Genomic DNA, 27495 nt, shown 5'->3' with positions numbered 1-27495 from the left:
GATGTTGTTTACATTGTCATCAGTTTTTCTATTGTTGAGGTAACACAGGGTCCCCACGGTCATGGAATTTCTGGAAGAGTTATGGAATTTGAAAAAACGATTTTGCAGTCTTGAAAAGTCATGGAATGTTTTAACTGTTTTAGAAACGTTTTGGAAATATAACCTATTTTATTTTAATGTATAAAATATGTTAAGCACTACCTCAAAGTGAAAGTGCTGCATATCGGCAGCATCATGGAGCTGGAATCACGAGATCTCACAAATTCACTCTCCACCTCATTTATAAAACTGTGCGTAAGGTAAGATCACTTCAGAACTAAGTCATGGGATTTTGGTAAAATATTTTGGAAAAGTTTTGAAAAATCGTTGCGATGAAAGTGTGGGAATTCTGGCAACAATTTTCCCATTATTCAGTCGTACGATTAGTGTCGTATTACTTGAGAACATTTTTATCTTATGTCTAGTCAGAAATCCCTCTGAACTCTTACTTTAGGCCTCATTCTCTAACAATAAATCATCTAAATATTACATATTTGAAATCCTTCTAGGATTTCTTTATCATTAGCTTTAAATACAGATATGAGATTTTTTTTTTGGAATTTAGTGGCAAAAATTTGTCAATATTCAAGACTATTGCATGCAGACTTCTTGTTTATGTCTGTCAGATGTATTTAAAATAAAACTAAGATAGAGAAAGCTCTTAACTGTTTACTGCAGTGTGGTCTATGAAACAGCTCTATGTTCTATGTACTGGTATGTGAAAGGTGGTGTGGCCAACCAATGAGCAAATAACGATTTTATGAGTATATTTGTGTTTTTAGGAAGTGTAAGATGAACCTGATCCATCTGATGTTTTATTGCATGACTTTAATGTTTCCACCTTCTTTTTGTGAGATGACCTGGACGTGTTTCTTCACTTCAGCTGTTCTCAGGACGCCTGCTGTGTAAAAGGTTAACCCACATAAGTCCAGTCATTGTTGCTGTTATTAAGTAAGTCCATAGTTCTTTAAACGCCTCAATCTGCTCTCGTGATTCTGTGAATTTTGATCAAACAGGAATTCCTTCTCCTAATGTTTAAAGAACAGAAGCTGTGACCGTACATTTGTGCGCTAATGACGCTATTTTCATTTGAACCCACTGATGCTGATGTAGAACTTAAGCTTTGCGTTAAAAGTTGAACATGAATTAGTTTCATCCTGAGATTTGAATCGTAATTGAAATTTGTGCAGCAGCAGAGCAGTGAATGTTCTGTGTTCGATCTTCATCATGTTGGGTTTCTGTGACGTCCAGTGAAAACAAAGCTCAGACGGCTTCTACTCATCAGTTATTTCTTTAATACAAAACAGTAAAATAAAGAACATGAGGCCACACCAAAGATGCGATCTGAAATAAACGACTGATGCAGCTGTTTGTAGAAAACAAAACGCAGCCTAAGACTGACACCAAACACTACAGCTCGCCGCGCACACGGACATGAGAAACCATGCAGAGAATAAGCCGTGTGAGTCCAGGGGCATGATGGGAAATTAAGTGTGGTTTGGCTTCCTGCAGTGATGCTGAGGGATGGAAGGAAACAAGCTGTGGAGATACACAGAAGGAGTCAGGGTTCTCCTGCTCTGCATGCAGTCTGAGGGGCTACTAAGGGCTACAGCTGTGTGTGTGTGTGGAGCTCCTGTGGGAGGAAAACCGGAGAATCCCAGTGTCTCGGAGACATTGGTGTGTTTGGTGGACGGAGGTGCTGAGTCGGCATGTTGCGGGGCTTTGGCATCCAACGGTGTGTTTGTGTTTGTGTGGCAGGATTGTGTTGCTGTTCGTACACGTGTCGTGGCTCACGCTCGCTGAGGGCTGAGCTCTGTTATGGGCTCCGGTCCGCTCTGCGACGCTGCAGCTGCTGAGAGGAGAGGTGACAGGGATCAGATGGAGATCAGGTGTCACTCACGCTCCAACATCTGCTGCACACAAAGCTTCATGCATGTCTACACCAGGGCTGCTCTGGGAGTGAGTGCTGCCTCTAGCTAGGACTGAAACAGACACAAACAAAGGAGAACATGCAAACTCCACACATAGATGGAAATGTGTGTACCTTTGTCATTAGCAGTGATGCTGCTTGCCCCCTCCATCAGCTCTTTAGCTTCCACAGCCAGTTGGAAAGCAGGGTCAGGGAGGGGGGAGGGGGTGTCGGGGCTTTCTGTGGCTGGAGACGACCTGTTGCTCCTGATGGACACACACACACATACAGTGAGCACCACAGCAGGACTCTGATGGATGTCAGTAGATGATGTGAGGTTCTCACCAGACTTCTCCTCCAAACAGGCTGGGGGTGCTCAGCACTTTGTGGACGTTCTGTAACAAACATGGAGATGTTCAGAGGTCACTTACAGCCTGAAGATAAATCTGAGAGAAAACTGTAGTGTGATGAATAACCACTGGGGGGCAGACTGACCCCAGCACACAGCGTGTGTGTTCATTCATCTCTGACCTGTGCGAAACCTAGAAGCTTCTTGTTGGAGATGACCAGATGTTTGCGGTTCAGCTCAGACTTCTTCAGCTCACAGTCAACAGCAGTCAGCCTCCGCTGTAGGTCCACCACCTCCTCCTGACACACACACATACACACACACACATCACTGAACCTAAGACTAACGGTGTAAGAGAAAATCGATTTGGCGACATATCACAATATTTCACAGCGCAACAATCATATACTGTAGATTCAAAAAATGTCCAAATTGATTTTTAAAATCATTTTATTAATGGAAAAAAAACATTGAATTGTGCTAACATATGCATAGCACATAAACTCCCGGTCAATAGGTGTCGGTGAACCACATCAGACCTTGTTAAACTACCTCACTCAATGCATTTCAGCTTAGAAGTTGATTGCGCCTTATTTTCATAAAACATATTGGGCACTTTGATATATGCATGTGGTTACTTTTATGAAGAATTTAAGAACTTAACCGAATCAGAATCTGTTGTAGAATCAAAAGTTAAAAAAAATTTGGAAAAATGTAATTTGACAGTTTGATAAACATGCCACTTGTTTTTGATCATTTAGTTACCATTTACTTGTTCTCGTAAATTTAAAAAACATGACATAAATTGTATTTCATCACGATATTTCGCGATGTACTGTACATCATATTGTTTAGTATCGGAAAATATTGGGGGTGGCGCCTGGGTTCACAGAAGTGGCTCTTTCACAAACATCGGTCATGGATACACTGGCATGCCTTGGGTTGTGGGATAAGATTGTAATGGGCTGAACCTAAGATACTTTGATCCCAAATACCAGTTTTAGGTATAACCACTTACTTCTTCCCTCTGTACGCGGCCACCACCATTATACTTATGGTACGTTCACACCAAACGCGTTTTGGACATCAAAATTGTTGGACGCTTGTGCTCATTGAATACAGACGCTTGTCACCAGTGTCGAAGATGCTCGGGACACGCGTCAAGGGGAGGGGCTTCTCTGTTGCCGGTAGTGTTCATGGAATGTATGATATTTCAGCGTTACTTCCGTATTTCCCGTGCCCAGTTTGACGACCAGCATCGGCGCTCGCATCTCCTACCAGGACCCCAACTCCAGGAGCTCTAGAGTTTCTGTCCATATGGCTCTTCCTCAGCTTAGTGGGTTTTTTTTCTTCTTCTCATTATTCTGAATGTCACGTTTAGGAAACGCTCCTGATTGGTCGACGCGCCGCGATATGCCCCAAAAGTTCAACAATCCCAACTCCAGCGTCGGCCGTGTTGGAGGCGCCGGGCACATGTCAAAAGCTTCTGCCGCGCGAAAAGCTTCAAAACACGCTGCACAGGAGGCGCTGGACGCACACCGGGACCTCCGACGCTTCCTAGAAGCGCATCTGGTGTGAACGCGCCATTAAGCTGGGTGCTATCTCACCCGTTTCAATTTCTCCACACTTGTCACCAGACTGGCTAAACTGATTACACAACACAATATGCACTCCCACTTTAAAATAGTTGACTCAACCGCACCCCTTCCATCGTCCCACCCTGACCCCCTGTTCCTTTCCCCCTAACACTGCCCTCTCTTTTTATTAATAAAGTTTGACTTAGCCTTCCTTAGGGAGCGCTGGTGATGGTCACAATTATGCAATAAAATAAATTAATTTATTTAATTGCAATAATAAAACATGCATTACTGTCGGAAAAAGATTGCACTACATATATAGTGTTGACCTACGACAGCATGTGCAAACAAGGCGGAAAAAAAAGAAAAGGATATTTTGGGATATGTCGTATTGTGACATGCAATTCCTGAATTGTATCGTCAGATTCATTGCAATGCACACCCCTACTAACGACTCCTTCATTACAACTGGTGCTGGTCCTCACCTTTGAGCTCTCTGCTCCTCGTGTGTGTCTCCTGTTGGTCAGCTGGTTCTTCAGGTCTCTGATCTCAGCCTCCAGCAGCTGGATCACCTCCTCGTAGTCCTGCTCAGCGGTGCTGCCGGGCCTGTGCACCGCCTCCACCGCGTGCAGACGACTCTTCAGACGAGCGTTCTCCTCCACAGTCAGACAGGCTCTCTGAGAACAGACACCACCGACAGGGTCAGCTCTAGCAGTTCCAGCTCCATCGATCCACCATGGATCAAACCACGCGTTTCACCTCGGAGGTCTTCTGCAGCTCCTCCTCCAGGCTTTTCTTACTGAGTTCCATGTCCTTCAGCATCACCTGCCAAAAGAGGCAGCAAATGAAGCCAGACCCTCGCACACAGAACCACTCCTGAATCTGATCCACAAACTGTGAAACCTGTGCTTCAGAACTTACATGAAGCTCCATCAACATAATCCTCCATCACAGTTATCACGACAATAAATTAATCTGTTTTTAACTTTGAACCATGACAGAGGCACTCGTGCCACTTTGTTCTGGACCAGCAGCTACTTTTTAGGGTTGCTGATGGAAATGCTGGACCAGACAACAGAGAAATAGTCTAATTGAGGAAAAAAAAACAAAGCTGGAATACATTTTTGAACTGTTTTTAGTGAAAAGTACTTTGTACACCTTTTAATAAGATAATAACGTGTGTGTATGAGTGTGTGATGCTGTTCACCTTGAGCTGCTTCATCTGCGTGTGAAGTTGCTTCACCTCCGTCTGAAACTGCTCTATCTCCTCACTGCTGTAGCTGCTTTCTGATTCATACGTCTGCACACACACACACACACAGGTTTGTGTGCGTGTAGGATTCCCAGCAGCCCATGCTGTGTGTGTGTGTGTGTGTGTGTGTGTGTGTGTGTGTGTGTGTGTGTGTGTGTGTGTGTGTGTGTGTGTGTGTGTGTGTGTGTATACGTGTGTGTGTGTGCACTCTGCTCACAGGTGAGTGGAACGCTGACGTGTCCATCAGACTGGCTGCTTCATGGTAGGAGAAGGTGAACGGAGCTGCTCCCAAAGACGACTGCTCCAGGTTCTCCTGGAAGATGATCCGGGTGGCTTCCACAAAGTCTGTGGGAAGAGTTACTGGGTAACCATGGCAACACAGACGGACACAACCCACCCACTACTCTCAAATAATAATGAATAAATACATTTTGTGGAATAATTAAGGCAAAAATGCAGGATTTTGAAAAAAATTGAGAGTTCTTTCAGCAACTTAAGATTAAAAATGTAAAAAAAATGAAACTCTGTAGCCTATATTATATTAACAATATACAGTCATTCTTATCAAAGAGTCTTGAATAGGAATCAAATGAACAACAAAAATGTAAAGTGCAATTAATATTATGCAATCATTTTTATTAAAGTGTCCTAAATAGTACAAATCAAACAAAAAACTACAAAAAAAGTCATGTTCAATATTTTGTATATGATGCACGTCGTGGCTGGAATAAAATTAAGTTTAATAAAACAAATCATAAAAACAAAGTATAATTAACAACAATTGAACTATAACTATTCTGTTAAATATTGTCTTGTTTTATATAATGTATTTTTTAATATCATAATTTTATATTTTATTTTTATAATATATAATACATAAATATATTATTATTAATAAAAACAATACGGGGAGCGGTTCACAGCAGCACATCTTTGTCTCTGAGCTTAGATTTTTATTAATTGCTTTGATGAGCTTTGATGATTTTAGAGACGGTGACCATCACTTCTCATCATGGACGACTTAAACTTGAGTTTTGTCTTAGTCGAATGATTTTTTAAAAAAAAGAAAGGGAGGGGGGATGTTTTCCTGCTGGGGGTCAAAGTGTGAATGTTTTTGTTTAAAATCTACTTTTAATCCAAGATGAAGCATTAAAAGCTGTTTGTCCTGCAGCTTTGGTTCAGTGCAGTAGTGTGTGGACACTACTGCACTGTCCTAACATGCATGCATAACGCGCTTTGGTGTGCACGTGTGTGCACGTGCATGGCCTGCAGGCGCCTTACCTCCATATGCCACAGTGCCTTGTGGGTCCGTGTTCAGACTCTGAGTTAAATTCTTCCTCTTCTCCTCAGTGACATCCAGCCCGAGGAAGGACAAAGCCTGACACACACAGAGACACGTGCACAGATTGATCAGCTGTGAGGGAACACGGAGCGCTGCAGGAACACGAACCGTTCTCAACTGGTAGGTCAGGATCCAGGTTTAGAAAAAGATCTGTGCTTTTATTTTGAAGAGGCTTTATTCAGAATAGACACCATTAATAGAAGCAGTAGTTACTCTATTTATCTGTCTATAAAAGCAAGGAATCTCTGTCTGTGTGTCTGTCTGTGTGTCTGTGCCCCAATTATCTCTGGTGTTCAGGGACAGACAGAGCTCATAGTTGCTACATAGCTGCAGCTTGGTTCAAAGCTGTGCAACGTCACAATTGTTTGTACTATAATGCTACAGTTAATTAATAATTTCATAAAATTGACCCTAGAACCAAAGCCACTAGGATCACATGTGCACTCAGAGCCAATCACTGCGCAGCTCTGCTCCTGTCCGTGCCAAAGCGAATCAAAGTGGCGAGCTAGAGTCACGTGTGCAGCCAGAGCCAATCGCTGAAGAGCTTGAGTAGCTACGTGAGCATGCACCAGACGTGCGTAGACACGGACCACTGATATACTGTAGATGCTCTTATTGCATTGTTTTATCATCTCATTTACACCGAAGAGATGTTTGCTTTACATGACACTGCTATATTTCACTCTCATCTGTGCACAAACGTGAAAACGATTGGCGTGAAGTGGCTGAGCGCCGACTTCCTCCCGAGTCTACTGGCTCAGACACACACACACGCACAAGATAATCACCCCAGCACTAACAAATGTTAAATGCTAAATAAATAGTTTTATTTGTATGAATTTATGTCTTCTATCAGATTCTACCTAACCCGCCGCATTGGTGCAAACTTTATTTCTCAATTTATCATGTGCATGTCCCATAGAATTAAACCAGGGCAATTGCACACGCTATTTTACGTTGCACCCGCAAATAAACCCCTTCATAACACTACAGAGTACACAGTATGTACACCTTTTTGTACATCCAACCTTCAAACACATACTCATTTGTCTTTAATTGACAACTCTACTTAAAGCTGCTATCTGGAGTTTCTGAGAGAACGTCTTGATGTCCCACCCTCAACAGCTCTACTTCCTCCACTGCCTCTGCCAATCTACCAGAAGCCACGCCTCTACGTTTGTGCATGTGCATTGCAAAACATAGCAAAGTCGCATGACTACAAAAACTACACATTTATTGTTAGAGTGCTATAACTTTTGATTAAAACATGTTTATTACCTGTCCATGAGAAATGTCGCCAAATCTTGGTCTGTTCTGAATCCTTTTAAATGCAGCAAGTCCCTCCCCCTTTGAAAAGCAGCTCCGAGATAATCTTGTTGTGGTCACAAAGACGTTTATCCACAAGCTTTGTACCCAGACTTTTCTTTTTTAGTAGAAGCTTTATACGTTGGCAGTTGTGGGATGGGTAACTGAAGTTGCGGAGCACTCCTCCATGACGCTATGCTGCTCAGAGTGATACCGGTTTGCTGTTGTGATTGTGCACGCATATTCACTTTAATTGACAGTGGCACGATCCAGGAAGTCGAAGCCTATTGGCTGGGCAAAGTCGGCGCTTTCTTGCATTTGTATAGGGGTCTATGGACGAAGGCGGGACATATATACATTGATGTATATGAATGACCACTGGCAGTAGACCCACATAAATACATACTTCCGACGAGCACTGTACTAGTTTTAGTAAAGAGAAAATGACTCTCTCTTTGAAAGTCACAGTTGGATTCTGGATTTTTTGTATTTTTGACAAACATCAGTTTTGCTTCCAGCTGTGGTCACATGGCCAAAGACCTCTGTACAGCATTCTGATCCATTATCAATTCATTTTTTTGACTGGCTTTGACTCACCAGCTCTAACTTGTCTAATTTGAGGCGTATAAAAGGGTCCAGAGTTATTCTGGGCTTCGTTCCTGTAGGAGATCTTTGACTGCTGGAACCTGCACAGGACAGAAGAACAGGAGAGAGAACGATGTGAAGAACACACACTGACAACTCTCTCTCTCTCTGTGTGTGTGTGTGTGTGTGTGTGTGTGTGTGTGTGTGTGTGTGTGTGTGTGTGTGTGTGTGTGTGTGTGTGTGTGTGTGTGTGTGTGTGTGTGTGTGTGTGTGTGTGTGTGTGTGTGTGTGTGTGTGTGTGATTAAACAGAGAGGGGTGAAGGAAAGGTGGATGATTGAATGAATGAGGGGGGAGGGGGCGGGACATTAATTTGATTAGTTTGTCCAGTTGATGGACGCACGCGCACGCACACACACACACACACACACACACACACACACACACACACACACACACACACACACAAACTCAGGATAGTAGATGGACTTTTTTTGCTCCTTGAGACAATAACAAACATTTTAAACTCTTCCTGTGTTTGTTCTCATTCTCTGCTGATGCAAGTTTCACTCCCAAACAACTGACTAAGTGACATTTTTGCTGTTTTCACAGATTCAAAACCAAAACAAAGACGGATGTTGACATTTTGGTTATTTACAGAAGCACTTGAACACGGCCGAGATCGGAGTGAAAACCTTATCACAGTGAACACGATAAATAAAGCAGAACCCCTGTTTGTCTGATGAAGAAACACAAGGAAAGTTCTACTACGGGACATCCGTGTGTGCGTGCGTGTGTGTGTGTAACCGTGGATTCACACTTCTAGCAGCGAGTGTCCTCACAGAGACTTTATAGAACATAAATGATAACATTATGAGTGAAGGAGAGATGAAAAATGCAGTCAGAGCTGTTTTTGTGTGCTGACATCTGTCACCGCTAGCAACTGCCTTAACCAATCCGAGCTGGACACAACACTGGGGTAATGACCTTGGTGAGGTAATCCAGGCCAACGGGATTGGGGAAGGTGTCCGCAGGGTGACGGATGCTCAGAACCTCCTTATATCACACCGTATTCCTTTGTTGTTTGCTATCTAATGTGGCAGTATACATTTTGAAGTATAACGCTAAGAAACACCATGTTTTCTTGAAGTGGTCATGTGACCATGTACTTCATGTTCTGTGACGTGTATTTGCGGAAAAAGTGTTTCCATAGTGCTTTTGTGACATATTTTAATATGGAATCGTCTGAAATTCCTCCTCATGAAAGTGTAAAAACCTTTCAGCAATATCTGATTGTTTTTTTTCCAAAACGTAGCTGTTTCCATCACCAGTTTTTATTGCGCTATTTAGATTTTGCGAATTTCCAAAGGTAATGGAAACGCAGTTAATAACTTGACTATGACTAATTTAAAATATACTATATTTTCATCAACTAATAAAAACTAAACAATGATTTAATCGCTTGAGATTAAATCCAATCAGAATCTTTAAAGAAATAAGCATGTTAAAAAACTCTTGTGCTTGTGCTATACCTGAAATATTCCTGATGACTAAATTCTGACTAAAACTAAGTTGATTTTTAAATCCAAACCTTGGACAGTTCAGGTTTGTATTTGTTTGTTTTGCTGTTCCTCCTTCCTGTCCACATGTGCGCTCTGAATACGAGCACTTCCTGCGTCAACACTAATCTGTGCTTGTTTTTAGGTCATGGCATCATGTGAGAGGACACACACACAGGCTGGAAGTCATCACAATGTGTTTAGTGTTTGTTTGGGACACAAAGAGGGACAGATGGACACTAACAATGAAGAACACACACACACACACACACACACACACACACTTTAGGATGTGATCTTCACTCCCTGATTGTAAATGGCTCCACAGTGGGAGGAGCAGAGGACACAGAGACACGGAGCCTGCTGGTGTTTACCTGAGATGTGAATGTCCGGAGGACAGATGTCAGGAGAGGAGGAGGACACTGAGGACACTGGGACTGGTTCCTCTGTGCAGATCTGATGATGCAGGCAAACAACAACAGTCAGCACTGATGTGCAGGTAAACAGCACATCTGTGTTGGCGTCTGTTTCATCAGGTGTGACTGTTTTCACTGAGCTTTTCTACACAATATGCAGACTAAAAACTCACACATCATGTATATAAAATACTTTTTTTTAACTTTTGGTTCATAAAGGGCACTTTAAACACAAACATATTGATTTCTCCCAAAACAAAATTTCAACAGTTATTAATAAAATAATTCCAAATTATAATATGAGAACAATGAGAATGTAATTCATTGTTTTTATTCGGACTGTGCCCTTTGACTTCCAGCCAATGTCTTCATTCATTATAATAACCTCATTTTAGATAGAATATGTTCAGACAGACATTCAAATAAATATTAAATAATGTAGCTGGTTTGAAGATGACTTAATAAATAAATGAGATCACTCATAGAGCCTTTACATTTTTTTTTTAAATAAAATGTATATCCTATTAATAACCATAACCATTAATAAAATTGCGATGAAATTTGAATCCAATTCAAATTAAAGTCAGTGGAATGATTGAGGAACCAACTCGATATCACTGAGTCAAATTTCATAAAGACCAATCAAGGATGAGATATGAATTTTTTTTTTTATATATATATATGAGATATGAATTTTTGAAATTTCAACAATTATGAGAGATAGAGATGTTTCCATTTTATTTTCATTCATCTAGAATCAGTGTATTTATGTGGATCCCCTCCAAAATGTAATGGATTCTTCCATGGCCTAAGGTAGGAGTATCTAACTCATTTGCCCTCAGGGACCAAATACGGAGTAGTTTGATATCTAGTGGGAATAAAGCGATTTCCACAATATTGTGGCCTAGTTTCCACTTTCATGTGTCCCCGTCCCAGCTGTGCAGCAGGACCTGCAGACTCACCTCAGGGGACCTGATGTGGACTTTTAAGCGTCCTGAGTTGTAGCTGTTGCCCGCGGCTCGCTGGACTCCGTTGTGCAGAGATGTGCTGCTTGGAAAAAGTCCTTTACCAGGGATGAAGGCGATGTCCACAGCAGTGTCCTGACTGGAAACACACACATGCACAAGGAGTCAGAGGAATTCAGTATATTCAGAGTTATGTTTTCCATTCACCTGAGTTTGATCTTATTGAGCATTCCTTTGGCCTCCTCGTGGGTCACACCTATCAGAGACTCCTTGTTGATGGCAATGAGTTGATCTCCTGGTCTCAGACGTCCGTCCTACAGGAGACACAGACACACTTTTCATCCTTCTGACTCTAAACCTTGGCCTCTGAGCCTCATGTCCTGTAGTTTGAAAGAGAACCCTTCAAGTCTTATTAAGCACATCGATGAAACCGTGCAGAGAACCGTGATGAAGATGGTGAAGAGTCATTTTGTGTCTTTTTCCAAGCCAGTATATTTGTCAGAGTGACACAGAGTGGACAGCTGTGTTGTATTTCAGCATTTGAGTGAGTGAAAAATGAGCGTAATAACTGAAGTGTGCAGCAGTGTCCAAGTGTTTGCATTCATCTCTAAATGTGCACAGAGAGCAGATTATAATCTAGGCTTCCAGCAAAAGTTCGGAATTATAAATGATGTTCAAAGCAACCAAAGCTTTTTCTTTTTTGCAGTTTGTCGGTCATCATTTCAATCAAAGTCCTGAAGGTTCAAGGTCATAGTTCAAGGTTACTTTGGTAGCTTTTTAAATACCACTACAAACTTGAGGAATCTAAAAAAGGAAAAAAGCAGAAACAAACGAAACCAGGTCAAACCTTTGTTCATCTTTTTGTCACTCACACACTCAACTTCTACAAGGATTATGGAAGACATTCAGAGTGAAAAGGCCTCTGCAGCAGAAGTGTTTCCAGCTCTAATTGTGCTTTTCCTTCTCTCTGTCATATTGTGGATGTTTGGAGGTGAGTGGGCAGACAGTGAGGCATAGAGGATGGGATTAAAGTGTTGTGTTGTAAGTGAAAACCTTCAAATCACAGAAGGTTTTCTGCTCCAACACTTTGGTTATCCTACAGACATTCTCAGCATTAAAAAAAACCCCCGCTGTTAAATAAATGGTTCTTGAGTCAAAAAGTACTTCTCAATCTCAAACCACAGACTGGAACAACTTTTATCACAGGAGAGATATTAACACAAGAAACAACAAAATGTTTGTGTATTTTTTGGATTCATTTTGTGTCTTTTTGTCGTAGTTGGTTAAATATTTTTTGTATGATTCTCAGTTTTAAAAAAAAATGTATTTATGAAGTAATTCTGTTTGTATTATAGTTTTGCTGGCATTATACAGCTTTTCTCAGAAAAAGGCTTTTTTCTCAGCTTTTTGTCACAAACTAGTGATATGTGTGAAACTTGCCTCTCTTCAACTGCTGATTACGAAAGAACGAAATAAGCTATAAACAAAAATAAAAATTTTGATGAAAGTAAAGAGTCTAATCTTAGAATCTGGTCAGATTTCAGATTGTCACAGGACAAAATATTCTGTGGGTCTTGAAAGATCAGTGAAAATCATCTAAAACACCAGGCAGTATGGGGTTAGCTGCTCTGAAAATGGCTGGTAGTGAATGAGTTCAATGGGAGCAACAATCTCCTAACCCTGTGACCCTGGAGGTGACTGAGGTTTGATCCCGCAGCTGTGACCAGAACTAAACCTACCTGTATCCAAACTGGTAATACATATTTAAACTTAATTAAATGGACTCTGGTTAAGATTTTACTATGTTTGTGAGGTGCCTTCTGGCTAACAGCTATAGACAGGAGAACTGAATTCCTGACACCTGTGTGAGCTCACAAATGTTTGCAGTAAATCCTGTAAAAAGCTCCATGGATCACTTCAGCTTTTTTAAGACAACCCACACATGGCTGATGGGATTAAAAGCTGGGAATGTTGGAGGCTGAAGCCCACTTAGCACAGTGTTTAAAGGTTATGACCTTAGCACACGAACGTACAGGAAGTCCCACCCTGCAGCAAAGACTGCTTTCAGGCGTTTGAAGACGCGTTAGTGTGATGGTGTCAGAGTCCTGCAGGCAGGATCAGCAGCTCAGTGGTGTTCTACACTAATCTGTGACTCAAAGCTCCTCCCAGGCTCTCTATCATTTTTCTGCTCACGTTGCCCACAGGTTGTTGAGCCCCGTCCCTCAGCGTTCAGTGGGTGTGTGTCAGTGTTCTTACCCGGTGACAGTCGCCCCCAGACAGCACCTCCTGGATGAAGACCGCAGGTCCATCAGGTCTGTTGGAGCCTCCTCCAATGATGATGCCTAAAGTGCTGGAGCGCACCAGTGAGATGAGCTGAATGACCCCTTCACCTGGGTGGCTGAGAACACACACACAAACGCAGATTGTGACAAAAAGCCACGCAAATATTGTGATCAGTGTTGGGAAACACTGCATTAGAGCATCCAATGTGTCCCACAGGAGGAAGTAAAAATGACAGAAAACATAAATCATTGTGTAAATCACCTACTAATTCAGTTGTAAATATCTCAGTCCGTCCAAATACACAAATTCAATTAAACTCCACAATATGTGCAGGCTCACAGTTTTCCCATGATTATATCACATGATGGAAGTCATTTTGAATCTCTAATTGTTGAAAGAACTACCAATATTTATCAAATCTTTTACTCAAATTATTCCACAAGTTTTTCCCTAATTAAATATAAATTTGTCACCAAAGGAAATTTCAGTGTAGATTCAGCAGGGACTGAAATCTGTCACTTATTGTTTGGATATTGTCGGTCTTACATACTTGATGATGTCATAATAAAAATGCAAATTTCTATGCAGGACGTGATGGCTGCTACCTGAGGGAGCGAAGCATGGCTCCACTGCTGCTCTGCACGGTTTGGGATCCTGGGCTCAACAACAAAGGACTCTGTGAGCGCGACGAGGATCCTGACGACGTGCTGTCGAGCAAACGACTGCCTGTGAAATGGACGAGAAGCAGAATGTAAGACAAACACGTCAGTCTCAGCCAATCAGACGCTCTACACTCAGACACAGGCACCATTCTGTCAAAGATTCCCTAAGCCTGAGTGACTCTGAGGACACAATAATTCCCAAAGTGCTGAGCAGCCTTAATATCCCCCGACCTTTTTTATCCTCTGCTTCTTTGCAGCTCTCACATTCACTGTTTACGCTCCCTTTTAGCAAAGCTCAAAACGTCCACAGATCTCCACTCAGACAAGTGATGATGGAACCAACAGGTCCAGCATGCAGCGAATTAAAAAAAGGCTCATAAAAACATGTGTTCAGGACAAAATATTCAGAATCTCATCTTCATATTATCTATTTGCTACGAGTATGAAGCTATTTGAACCTGAGATTATAAAGGTGTCAGACACAACAGCCCATCTTTGATGTGCATCAACACTTAAAGAGTTATAAAGCTGCTTTTACACATGAGTAACATATTTAAACGGTTCCTGTGTTTTTCATCCAACAATTGTTCTCATTCTCTTCTGATGCCAGTTTGACCCAAAAACTCAGACAAAGTCACATTTCTGTCGTTTTCACAAATTGAAAATGTTTCTATGGAAACAGCTGAATACAACTGAAATCATAGTAAGGTCACATCATGTTGAACGTGATAAACAAATAGAACAAAAATCACATATTATTGTCTTCAATGTATGGTGAAGAAAAACAATATAAATCACAGTAAGAATGAAATAAAAACACTTCTTAAAGCTGATATCCAGAGTTTCTGAGAAATCTATGTTTATGTGTGATTCTTTTGAAATAAAAAAAAACCCCAACTAGTCGTTTACTATGGTCTACTGCTGGTGGTCATTCACATACATTAGTGTATATAAGTCCTTCCTTCATCCTATAGACCCCTATACAAATGGAAACGATCGCTGAGTGTGCCCAGCCAATAGGCTTCGACTTCCTGGAGCAGAGACTGTCAATCAAAGTGAATGCGCATGCTGCATAAACTGTGCACGCAAACGAGGCTGTACATCTCAAACAGGTATCACTCCAAGCAGCATAGCGTCATGAAGGAGTGCTCAGAAACTCCAAAGTGACCCATTCCACGACTGCCAACGTATAAAGCTTCTACTTAAAAATAAAATAAAAGTCTGGGTACAAAGCTTGAGGATAAACGTCTTCATAACCGCAACAAGATTTATCTCTGAGCTGCTTCCCTTAGGGGAGGAAGTAGAGCTGTTGAGGGCGGGACATCAAGATGTTCTCTCAGAAACTCTGGATAGCAGCTTTAAAAAAACTTTTACATTCTTCTTCCCACAATGCAATGTGCAAATGTCTCTTTAGTTCAAGTCGCATGACCATTTGTAAAGTCAAAAACAAACTTCCGAGCAGGATTTTCTACTTTTGACATTTGTTTGTGATTGAATCCCTTTCAGAGAATTTATGAGAACAACTTTAGGATGACACACAGGAAGAGTTTTAAACATGTGAGTTTTGTGGTGAAGCAGCTTGAAGTCTTCATTGAGGACGTCACAGGACCTGTGCAGCTGGCCAACAGATGCTAACATGTGTAGTGGAGCGCTGTGCCTGTCAGCAGACATTTCAAGGCTGACTTCACCTACCCACGCTTTAGGTTTTACTAAAACATGATAACCACGTTATCTGGTCTCACATGTTCCTGTTGCAGTTTGCACAGAGTGAAGGCTTAATAAGTTGGTGTGACTTTGTAAAGTCTTTGAGTTCCTTGTTTTTATTTGATGGACACCAGAGTTTGGGTCAATTCAATTTTCCAGTTACAATTATGTTTTACTCCGGTGACCAGCATTTTTTTTTACAATTACAATAAATTACAAATATTATTTTTCCCCTAAAAGTCAAATACAATAATGTTCTAAATTACTGTACTAAAGTTAAATTACTATTTGACTAACTTTTATTTATATAGCACCTAAAAACAGCCCACACAGGACCAAAGTGCTACTAATGATCTCATGTAGTATCTCTGTGGAGTGTATTTTGGTGTAACATGAATGCTTGTCATAAATGGAAATAGAAAAAAATAGAAAAGCATTTTTGCCATTCTACAAGTATAATGAAACTTGGATTTTTAGGCCTGTTGTGATGATTGTGTGTGTGTGTGTGTGTGTGTGTGTGTGTGTGTGTGTGTATGGTGTTGTTTTAGATTTTTACATTGACATTTTAGTGCATTAATTATAATATGTAATATTATGTAAAAACCTAACTAGGGAGAATAGTTGGTACTTAGCAATATCAATAAATTCTTGGAACAAAACATCGATTACCTTTACAGTATTGTTAATATAAGAAAATATATAGTTCCTATTTAAATAAAATTCGATTATATCCTAACTCTAACCCAATAACCCTTCTAACCATTACCACATGTATGGGTGTGAATATTAACTGACAGGTAGTGGGAAAACTTGATATGAAACACATTTTAAAAATGGCTAACTGTATAAGCCATAGAACTGTAGCATTATTCCCCAGTTGTCATTCATTTGTAATTGACATTTTTTAATCAAATTTCCATGCCAATTACAATTACGTAAGTAAATTATCTGCACTCAATTACAATTCAATTACAATGGCAACAGATTTTTTTCATATACAATTACAGTTATAATTACGCCATAATTGCAATGAATGATCAATTACGCGATTACAATTAAAATTGACCCCAACCCTGTGCAGTTCTGATCTACAGTTGCGTGTTTGAGGAGCTAGTTTCAGTAACCTTTGACCCAGGCTCACAGCAGTCACAGTGAGAGCTCCTACCTTGCTGGACGGGAGAGTTGCGTGTAGATCCTGTGCTCCCATTGGATCCATATTTCTCCAGCAGTTCTGCAAATTCTCTCCTTTCAAACCAACACATGAAGCAAATGGTTAGGACCCAAGTACAGGAGCAGAGCTAGAAAACTGTGAGAAATGAGGAAATATTTCATCTCAATGACTTGATGATAATAGTAATTTATCACCCGTTTATCTGAGGTATTACGGTTAACTAAAACATACTAAAAAAATGAAAACTAGAAGTATTTTTAAGACGATAACTTACTATTATTTAATTTGTTGGAAACTGTTCATCAGTCTGTTCAATACATTTTCTAAAAATTGTATATTTTTTCTCTATATGTTCTGACGATTTTGGGAACTGCACCTGACGAACACCCCGATTCAAAAAAAAAAAAAAAAAAACTAAAACTAAAACAACCACTAAAACTAATAAAAAGACTAAACTAAAACTAACATTTTCAAAAAATAAAATTAATTAAAACTAGCAAATATGCTCAAAAACTAAAAAACCTAGCTGAATTTAGAAATACAAACAAAACCTAATGGAAAAATTCAAAACTATCACAATCCAGATCTGTATTAGTTATTTTTTCTCATCAGTGCATCATTTTTCAGGGAGAGCAGGTCATGTTTGTTTGACTGTATGGACAATAAGCCTTGGTCTGATCGGTGGACACAGATCAGAGTGCACAGTAAACCTGTTACGGTGCTTTTAGTTGTTATGCTGCAAGAGCTAAAGTCAGCATTGAGAACATTTTTAAATCCAAGTTCACAGCTCTGCTTTGATGCCATTTCTATCTGTGTCACCTGTAAGCGAAGAGGAGCTCAGTTTCTGACTTTAGTCACACAGCCGCTGATCCCAGCTGACCTGGTTCTGTTATGACTTTGAAGGAGACGTAATCCCACCCCTCCATCAGATTAACAGACAGCCTCCCCTCCCTCAGTCTGCTGACAGCACCTCTCGGCTCCGCAGCACGCACTCCTGTACTCACTGTGTTAGTGTTTGTGTGAACGTTCACTCACTCTGCTGCATCACACAGCTGCATAGTTACCGCCTCCTGATTCCTACCACAGCACAATCCTAAATCCTGCCTCTCCTCTCTGAGGATCGGTGCTGAACATGAACTCTTTTATGATAAGTTTAGACATGCTAATCTGAGCCACCTTCAGTGAGTGGCGGTTTGAGGGGAAGACGCGCCCTGTGCTGCCGACAGCTGGCACTAACCCACATGGCTCGTGAGCAGATTACAAAGCTGGTTCAGGACTAAAGCAATCAGCCTTGACTGTCCATGAGTCATGTTTACCTTTCAACTTGATCTGTTCACCTTGTTTTTCTCTTAGGGCCTATACTACAATGCAAGATTTCCTCTTATCGCACTAACTTCCAGCATTTAATCAGTGTGTGCTGTCCTACAAAGCTGGCTAACATCTTACGAAGCTAGATCACCATGGTAAGAGGCTGAATGACTATCTTGGTCAGGACCAGGTTTTGTTCTGGCTGGGATCTGAGTGAGTGCTAAAGTCCCGCCTCCTGACCAATCAGTTCTCTTAAGGCTGGGATACACTGTGTGATTTTTACAATCGTACTCAGGTGCAGAGCCCGAATGTGCGCAGCTCACGATGCATGTTCTCACACTGTACGGACCGACTCTCTGATACGATCGGACTGCTCACACTGTACGTTCATACACGACACGTCGGGTTCTTGTTTACGGAAATGCAACGTACATATTAAAAGAAGAAGAAGAACTCTAAAGCGTCGCCATTAAAACAGACAAAGAAGAAAATCCCGGAAGTGGTGAGACACTAGCAAATCTCAGCAAAAAGAGCTTTAAAAAGAAAAGACGCAGATGTGATGGACCAGGAACTGGCTGGACAGACGTCGGCAGTACAGTCCGTCAATTTTACAGCGGTCCTACGGTGTTCGCGCAGTGTGAGCGTTTACGGTAAGCCGGTCCGTGGCACTGCTTCAACGGTGAAATACCCTCATGAGGAGTGACTGGATTTCAAACATGTTTGATCCTTGTCTTTAAGACCATACGATTGCTGATCGGGAGCCGGTCGTGAGGTTTCCGTTGCGGAAACCTGGTGGCCGGGAAGTGTCAGGTGAATGCATTTAAAGAAATGAACACAAATGCAAAAAGGTCACAACACGAATGCAAAATGGCTACAACGGAAGTGTTTCCGACGAACCGGTATTACAGACGGACACGTTTCTGGCGGATGTTTTTAACCCACCAGAACAGTTAAGAACAAGAAGAAGACATCGAAACGCGTATGAAAGTAAGTGAAAGTTGATTAGGATACTCTTATATTTTTCATATCAGGCTATCAAATTATAATACCCGTCCGACTGTAATACCGGTCCGTCGGAAACACTTCCGTTGTGGCCGGTTTGCATTCGTGTTGTGACCTGTTTGCATTTGTGTTGTGACCTGTTTGCATTTGTGTTCATTTCTGTAAATGCATTCACCTGACACTTCCCAGCCACCGTAATATCCAGCTCTGGTTAACCCTATTTAGAATGTTTGGTACAATTTCATAAAGCTTACTAGCAGTAAAGTCATTTAAACTGGGAAAAATGATGACATGAAATGGAAAAAACAGGTCAACTCTGAAATAAGGACTATTCAAAATGGAAAATTAGAGCCTCTACAATGAGAAAAATAAAAGCATTCTGTTCACAGCTCCACATATGGAGCTGAAGAATGTGTTGTGTTTCTAATATTGGAGGATGCTGTGCCAGAGGATGTGATGTCATCAGTTACAGAAAATATACAGTGTTGTGCTTACTTTGCCTCTTCGTCTCTGGCTATGAGCAGGCGCATGTGATTGGTGGCAGAAGCTGCTCTCAGGATGTCCACAGCTCTGAAGACACACACACACACACATAGACCAGACAGCGTCACTTAATGAACCCATGAGGGCTTCAACCCAACAGAGCTGTGAGAAGATCACCTTTCACTAGTGACTCCTACAAGACTGTCCCCGTTCACCTCCAGGATCTGGTCCCCTGGCATCAGGTTTCCTGTGAAGAACAAAGACAGCGTTGAGTGTGGAGTGGGCGTGTCATCATGATGAAAGGTACTGAGCACATAGAGGCAAAGATGGGACAGTCCCCCAACCAAGTTTGCCTTTATTATCCAAACAAAGGCTTGGACAAAGATAATTCCTAATTCTATCAATCATTTCATTGAGTATTTATCCATGAGAAGGCCTTGCGCTCTGATTGGTTGACCTCTCAGAATGAACGGTGATGCTCAGGTTACCAGTCCATGACTTGGGAAAAAACAGAGTGTGGGTCATTGAGTTCTAGTAATAAAGATAATTTTTTTCCCAGGGCTTCTCTACAAAACATTTTTCCTGGCATCATTCTGTCTTTACAGAGAGAATCAAATTTTCCTCTTTTATTAAAAAATCTTCTGATTAACAAATTAAATGGAGATGATTTATATAGTGTTTTATAACCACAAGGTCCCAAAGCGCTTCACAATATCGGCTTATTCACCCATTCACATTCACACACCAATGGGACCGAGTTGCCATGCAAGGCACTAGTCAACCATTGGGGGCAACTTAGGGTTCAGTGTCTTGCCCAAGGACACTTAGACAAGTATAGACCGGGATTGAAATCCCAACCTCTAGATCAGAAGACGACCCTTCTATCACCTGAACCATAGTCGCCCAATTAACATTTATTCGTCCTCCGTGAGACGTGTTGTTTTCTGCGCTCATGGAATGTTGTGGTGCTGCCTAAAGCAGATAGCAGAGCAATGTATTTTAATAAGAGTTATCATATCACCTTTACTTAACCATAACCCAAACCCTGAATGAAGTCTTCTAATAAGATGAAATAGTCGACGGTGAGCAGTGTGCAGAGCTGTGGGACAATACATAAGACAAACCAGCAGCAGTCCATCCGTTTTAACTCACTGTAACACTAGATTTCAGTTTGTTTGCTGATTTCTGGGCATTGGTTGAATACGAAAAAAAATAACTCTAATAAAACAAACACATTCTGGTTTTTTATTACAGGCCAACAGAAATCTATTTAAACGCAAATCTCATTAAACCAAAAAACAAAATGACCTACATCATCAAAGGACGTGGAAAAATATCCTTTGTGTGTGTGTGTGTGTGTGTGTGTGCCTTATAAATCAGTATTATTCCTGCATTTCTACAGTCCTCTATGAGCACGCCACGCACTGGTGGACACCGGTGGACTGGTGGATCCACCTGAAGGAAAAGAAGCAGCTTACCATCACTCGAAGCAAGGCCACCAGCTAAAATCCGTTTGACGTAGACCCCGAACTCTTCTCCTGTGAGCTCCTTCACTCCACCGATCACTTTAATGCCTGTGAGGCAACAAAAACAGCGTCGGATTAGGGATGGTTAAACTGTGCTTAGAGTTAGAGTCAGCACTGACACGTCTGTATTCTCCCATTTAGAGGTCAATTCAAACAGATGGGAGTGAGAACATGGTGATCTGCAGGTTCACACAGATCAGCTCTCAGCGCCTTCAAGTAGACGTGTTTAGAAAAGCTCTGAGAGGAAGCAGCATCCACTTAACCTATAGGCCTATATAATGTACTTAAACAGTCAACATGTCACTGTTTTACTTAATTTACTCTGATAATAAATGTATTCACACCACTTAGCTCTAAAGGAAAGACAACATATCTTATCCTTTCATAGCAGGCGAAACCCAAGAGTGCAGGCAGTGAAAATGACATGATGGATTGATTTACGTACACAGAAGGTATTCTCAACAGAGAAAAACACTTAAAAGGACTTCAGACTATGTTTGTCTCATCATATAAATATATTGTTTAATTTTAGTGGCTGTGATCAAAGGATATCTTACCCACAATTGAAAAACAAGCTTGTGATTATTGGGCGAAAACAATACTGTAGCAAAACAAAGATGCAGACATCCGAACAACAATATAAACATCAAAAAATCAGATTCCTCTACGCTCGCTGTACCATCCTGCTCTATGAGCATGTGTTGTCATGGTAACAGAATGTGATCTGATGTAACTCCAGCTGTGCTCCCAATGACCCCTATAGGTTTATTCTTTTATATTGGAAATGGCTGAACCTTGATCTTATTTGTGATGTGTGTTGAGTCATTTGTTTTTGTGCTGTTCCTGAGCTGTAAATCCTGTTCAGATGCGCTTGATGACATGCTGATTTCAACATGACGTTCACAACATTGTTGGCGTTGGAGTGATTCATCTAAACGTTTTCAGCAAGTTTTTATTCAATACACGACAATCACGAAATAACTGATGCAGACGCATTTTATAAAGCCGTACCTAAAGCAAAACCAATTATAGTCATCGTCCCAAGCACTTCTCAAAAGTCACTTGCTGAATAGTAATTGTCCTGCCCACTTTCAAAACAAATTGACACCCTTGAGTTTACTATAACTTTAACTTTACGTGGCTACGTGTTACTGCTATGTCACGCATGCTCACAGAGAAGACGTGTATGAGTCAGCGTGCTGCAGGTACTTTGAATTATTGTTGAATCTAGTGTTTCTCGTCATATCTGGATGACAACGTTATGTGGGATTAATTGGGTGGTGATTTCTGGTGATCGCTCAGTACGAGTCCAGATTCTGTATTGGTGTTTGAATTAATTAACTGTGCTTTCTGTGAACCCCAACAAGCACTACTGCACCTCAGAGAGCTTTACGCAATAATTCCTGTGCTGTTGTGAAAATCCAGTATATATTTTTTGTGTTTAAACATATTTATTAAATTTTGTATAATATAATACAGAACAATAGTGCACAACAAAAAGAAAAAACACGCTAAAACAAAATCCCGTACCCACACCCACCCCCGCTGTCACCATTATAGATAAAGAACTGACACTGCACATAAAGTTCAACTGTAAATAGCAAGTACAAAAATAAATCCAGTTAATGTTTTTATACTTGAAACATTATAACAAAAGATTATTATGTTATATAACTGCTTGGTGAGGCTGCTGATTGTTTGACGGTGTAGAGAATAGATATCGACGGTAATCTCGTCACAAGGTTACAGATGCATCTCAGCATTATTTTTGGTGAGTGAGCTAATAGAAGCTGGTTTGGAAAGCGAATAAGCTTTATTAAAATGGCTTTGATAAAATTAACAGTAAAAATGACTGCTTGGACAACACTGCAGTGTTCCATTGCGTCAGCACAGCCAAAGCAATCACAAACTTGACCAATAATTGGCACGGATGATAATATTGGCTGAAAGTCAGCATTTTTAATAATCAGTTTCTGCCGTTTTTTCCACCAACAATAATAACTTTATTATAAAATACGCTACTTTGGCTCAGTTTGAGAACTTCTGCTTTAGAAAGTGAGCCTCCAAAGAAGAAGTAAACCAGAGAACAGACAGAGAAATGATGGAGGTGGGATGTGCAACGATCAGCAAATCTTTGAATTTTGATCTTTTTCCTTCAGTGACAGAACAATCCCTGAGCTTCAGCTGGTGCGTCACATGCAGCATTCCTACATTTCAAATGAGTTTTTTCCTCAGACTCTGAGGAAGCAGAGGATGTTCCCATGGAAGCAGTGAATATGATTTATAGAGAAAAAAACGTTTGAGAAGCTTTTCATGGAAACCTTTTTTTTGGGCACTACTGTATCATATGATGTGAAGGAGAACACTAAAGCTTCATTAGCATTAGCATTAGCATTCTCTCTCACAGAGCCCGGCCTGACGTTCACTTACAGCAGGGTTTTGTTTCCGCTGAGCTACAGCACAGTTTGATGTGTGAGTGAAGTCAGGATAAAACAACAGCACAGCTAAGTGGGTTAGGGCTTTGCCACATGACCTACTTCCCCATCACGGCAAACGCTCGGATACTTAGTCAGGATACCTCTGTGCAGAGAAAATCCCCCTCAAAGTAGGTCTGACATTAGTTCAGCCACTCATAATCAGGCCGCAGGGGACAGAGTGCATTAAATAAGCTTCTGCATTAGGTTGTTAGTGTAAATAAGACGATGAGCTGTGGATTCGAAGGAAATAAAGGAGTTGTTTCTCTGAATAAAAGCAGCATGGTCACACAGCATCAGCACAGAGAGCATGCAACAAACGTACAATAGATCCCTCCAAACACTGATTAAAGGCTATAGTTGAAGCACTTACCCAGGCCATTCTCACAGTCTGCAAACTCCATGGAGTGAACAGCTCGGTCGACCCCATACGGACCCATTAGTGTCCTGTTAGACACAGAGACAGAAGGTCACACATCTCCACAACACAGAGAACATCATTAAGGTGTCCTACAGGGATAGGAGCTGCTCTGTGGCTTCAAACAACAATCTGTTCACCCTTCAGGAAGGGATTGGATCATACCAAACAATATTCTGTGCTTAGCCTTGGCTCCTGTCACTGGCTGAGAAAACCACAGAGATGTTAGAATGACTAACGATCAACATGTGCATGTAAAAAAATATCCATTGTTTCCTTTACCATCCTTTCTTTCTGACTCTGTAACGGCTCGTCTGACCATAGAGAATCCAGGGCTTTGACTAGGAAACAATAAAACTAAAAACACCCGACAGAGAAAAGAAAACTGCCTTTATGTTGGAGTGTGGAAAGTTAGATGTCTCCATCAGCCTGGACTAATGGAGTTATTAGTCCTGTTTTGGAGAAGCACCGTCTCTGTGAGCCTAGCTAAGCAGTGAGAGCCCAGATGTTCTCCACCTCTGGTTTAGATCCTCATAAGGACAGGAAAGCAAGAAACTAATCACATATCAAATATACAGCCTCCTGATGAAGTTAGATCATAGGTCTAACGTTTGGTAAAAATTGACCTGTCATTACCTAAGTATTAATCTTCTACATAGCACCAGACAGTCATTTTTTAAAAATCAAATAAAGACACACTGTCGACCTCATAGATCAATGAATTCAAGGTCTTTTGCACAAAAAAAATGTAAAACGTTGAAATTGCTGCTCAAAGTTTTTTGATCTCCACTGAAAAGACTCTCCACATACTGTAAGTCTTATATTCTTAATGTAACATTTATAGGTAGAAGTGCCAACTAGGGTACATTAATGTTAAATATACTAGTTTTCTCTGTCTATAATCTGCAGCCCCCTGCTTAATGCTTTGAACATGTCCCTCTACAGTCTGTGTTCCCTCCTCTCTGTCTGTATCCTGGCATTAGAGCAAACGGTTCGTGATCCATATTTTCTGTGTTTTCAACAAATTGCTAGTAACGAAGCTGCCATGTTTGTGAACGTCAAACACGTTTCATCATCATTCTGTCGAGCAGTCCTGACACCGTCCATAAAACACCAGCACATCCATCTTCTCCACACACGAGCAGCTGCAGCCTGTCTGTCTTTTACTGGACGGACACACAGTGCTCCCTCCCAGTGCTCTCCACACTGGGAGGGTGTGACTCCGCCCATTACACCACTCCGACAGTACAGCACACCTTTATGAACTACATGAAAGTCCACCCGCACAAAGTCGTGGAAACACTGAACTGGACTTAAAAAGAACAAGAACAGAGCCAAACTCGCTATGTGGGACTATTATTTGTTCTGGATTTATTCCATCACAAAACTGGTTTAATGTGAAGGAAAAGACTTCACACAAGGTTGATGATAGATATTTACAAATGTTAGAAAGTTAATCACATCACATGGTTGAAGTGTTGGTGGTACAACCTGATCAGCCCTGGCATTTTCTGTCCAGATCAGCCCACTACATTATCAGCAGACACCACGTAGAAGCCGTTATTAAGTCAGTGATACTCAACATGTGGCTCTTTATGCTTTAATTTTAATATTATTTCCCAAGAAAACCTTAAAAGGGGGGAAACTTTTCAACCCCTTCATACCAATTTCCTTTGGCCATTTTGCAACTTCCTTTGTCCTATTTTTGCCCCCTTACAAAAAATTCTGACACTTTTCAGACTTTAGCTACCTTTTACCAATAAACACCTATTTTTGTCCATTTTTAAAAGTTCTTTATGACACTTTTATCCAATTTTTGCCCTTTCTTTAATATCTTTGGCCACTTTTCATCCAAATAAGCTAACTTTTGCTCAATAAATACCACTTGTTTCCTTTTTTTCCTAAATTTTGCCTTTTTTTTTTTGCCCCTTTTCACTAATGTTTGCCACATTTTGCTCATTAACGCTACCCTTTACATTACATACTGCCTCTTTATTTGCTTTTGGAACATTTTAGTCACTTTCCATTCCTTTCCTGTCACATTTTTGGCCACCTGTTATCATGTCTGCCTCCACTCGCTTTTCAAAAAACAAAACAAAAATCAGATGCGCGCGCGCGCACACACACACACACACAAGGAAAGAGATCCATCACAGACAGACACAAACACAGACGGTGAGATATACACAGACAAATACAATCACAGACAGACACAGGTGTGAGTCATTTGTTGAAGAACTTGAACACACCTATGTTCGGACCGCAGGTGTACAAAACAAATAAACAAACAACACTTGCACGTGCTGCCCCCCCGCAGCGCAGCGTTACCGACAGGCTCGTGCGTACCGGTTGAACGAAGCGCGCGTGAAAACGCCGTTTACCTGCTGATGATCACCGCTCCTTTGTACATGACCGAGAAGGTTGGCATGGTTCTCCCCGCTCACGGGCACTGTGCGTCGGTGCAGCCTCAGCCAGCAGCCGCGCACATGATGGAGCGTGTGCGCGGAACGCTGCCTGCTCGTCACCTTCAGCCGCACGGTTTATCTCTTACATAAGCACCGGGAACCGGGCTGAGCTCCACCTGCAGACCTCAGAGCAGCTGCTGCTCCATTTCAACGTCTGAGCTTTACAGAGCACCGAGGTTGTGACGTCACACATACACACCTGTTTACAGCTGTTTACTGGACTTACAACAAGTTTGTCATTAGTAATAATCTAATAATACAAATAATATGATTAACAAAATTATTATAATAATGTTATCATATTATTGTTATTTTTCTTCTTAAATTTCCTTTGAGTTACTAAACGACAATAATTTAAAAATAATAATTTTCTTAGAATCACTTTACAGCGATATCAACAGCAATAATAGGACACGTGCCTTTGTTTGAACTATAATTTTAATGTTTTCCTTTTTAAAAAAAAAAAAAAAATGGACCATACTTGTCTTCAGGATGGTCAGGTGTGTTCCTTTAGGCCACATCAGCATGTAACGAAGCACTGCTTTAAAATTAAAGGATAAAAATGTAACATTAAGTGATAATGAGGCTGTTATTATGTTTTTACTAAAACAATTCATTTATTGAAATGATTATTACTTTTCACAATACTAATGAAGTGTAAATATCAGATGTTAGGGTTTTCTTGATTTTTGGAGATTTCTTT

At 40.9% G+C, this 27495-nt stretch overlaps 1 protein-coding gene across 4 annotated transcripts; it reads right to left on the bottom strand.

The window, feature by feature from the left end:
- Positions 1-1502: 1502 nt before the first annotated feature.
- On the bottom strand, positions 1503-26950 carry LOC114468478 (syntaxin-binding protein 4). Of its 4 annotated transcripts, none has more exons than XM_028455402.1 (21): positions 26709-26950; positions 24283-24356; positions 21388-21483; positions 20087-20156; positions 19922-19996; positions 17111-17190; positions 14185-14305; positions 13553-13694; positions 11504-11610; positions 11294-11435; positions 10290-10371; positions 8371-8459; positions 6408-6504; positions 5344-5471; positions 5082-5174; positions 4634-4699; positions 4360-4551; positions 2480-2596; positions 2294-2343; positions 2084-2214; positions 1503-1891 (listed from the first exon to the last, which is right to left on the bottom strand). In XM_028455402.1, exons 1-21 carry the CDS (start codon positions 26753-26755, stop codon positions 1830-1832), a joined length of 2061 nt encoding a protein of 686 aa, XP_028311203.1. In that variant the 5' UTR covers positions 26756-26950; the 3' UTR covers positions 1503-1829. The 4 variants fall into 4 exon arrangements, with proteins under 4 accessions (XP_028311203.1, XP_028311204.1, XP_028311205.1 ...); XM_028455403.1 differs by having other exon boundaries at positions 1503-1888; XM_028455404.1 differs by having other exon boundaries at positions 4634-4687.
- Between the last annotated feature and the right edge of the window lie 545 nt (positions 26951-27495).

This window comes from Gouania willdenowi, chromosome 8, assembly GCF_900634775.1.
Source record: "Gouania willdenowi chromosome 8, fGouWil2.1, whole genome shotgun sequence".
NCBI lineage: Eukaryota > Metazoa > Chordata > Actinopteri > Blenniiformes > Gobiesocidae > Gouania > Gouania willdenowi.
This window is presented reverse-complemented; position numbering and strand designations above follow the sequence as displayed.

Excerpts from the sequence above, each read along its gene's own strand:
- LOC114468478 (XM_028455402.1), bottom strand. The coding sequence starts at position 26,755 with ATGCCAACCTTCTCGGTCATGTACAAAGGAGCGGTGATCATCAGCAG. Across the intron at positions 14,306-17,110 it reads CAACTCTCCCGTCCAGCAAG|GCAGTCGTTTGCTCGACAGC; the intron begins GTAGGAGCTCTC and ends TCCATTTCACAG. Across the intron at positions 4,552-4,633 it reads AGCTGCAGAAGACCTCCGAG|AGAGCCTGTCTGACTGTGGA; the intron begins GTGAAACGCGTG and ends GTCTGTTCTCAG.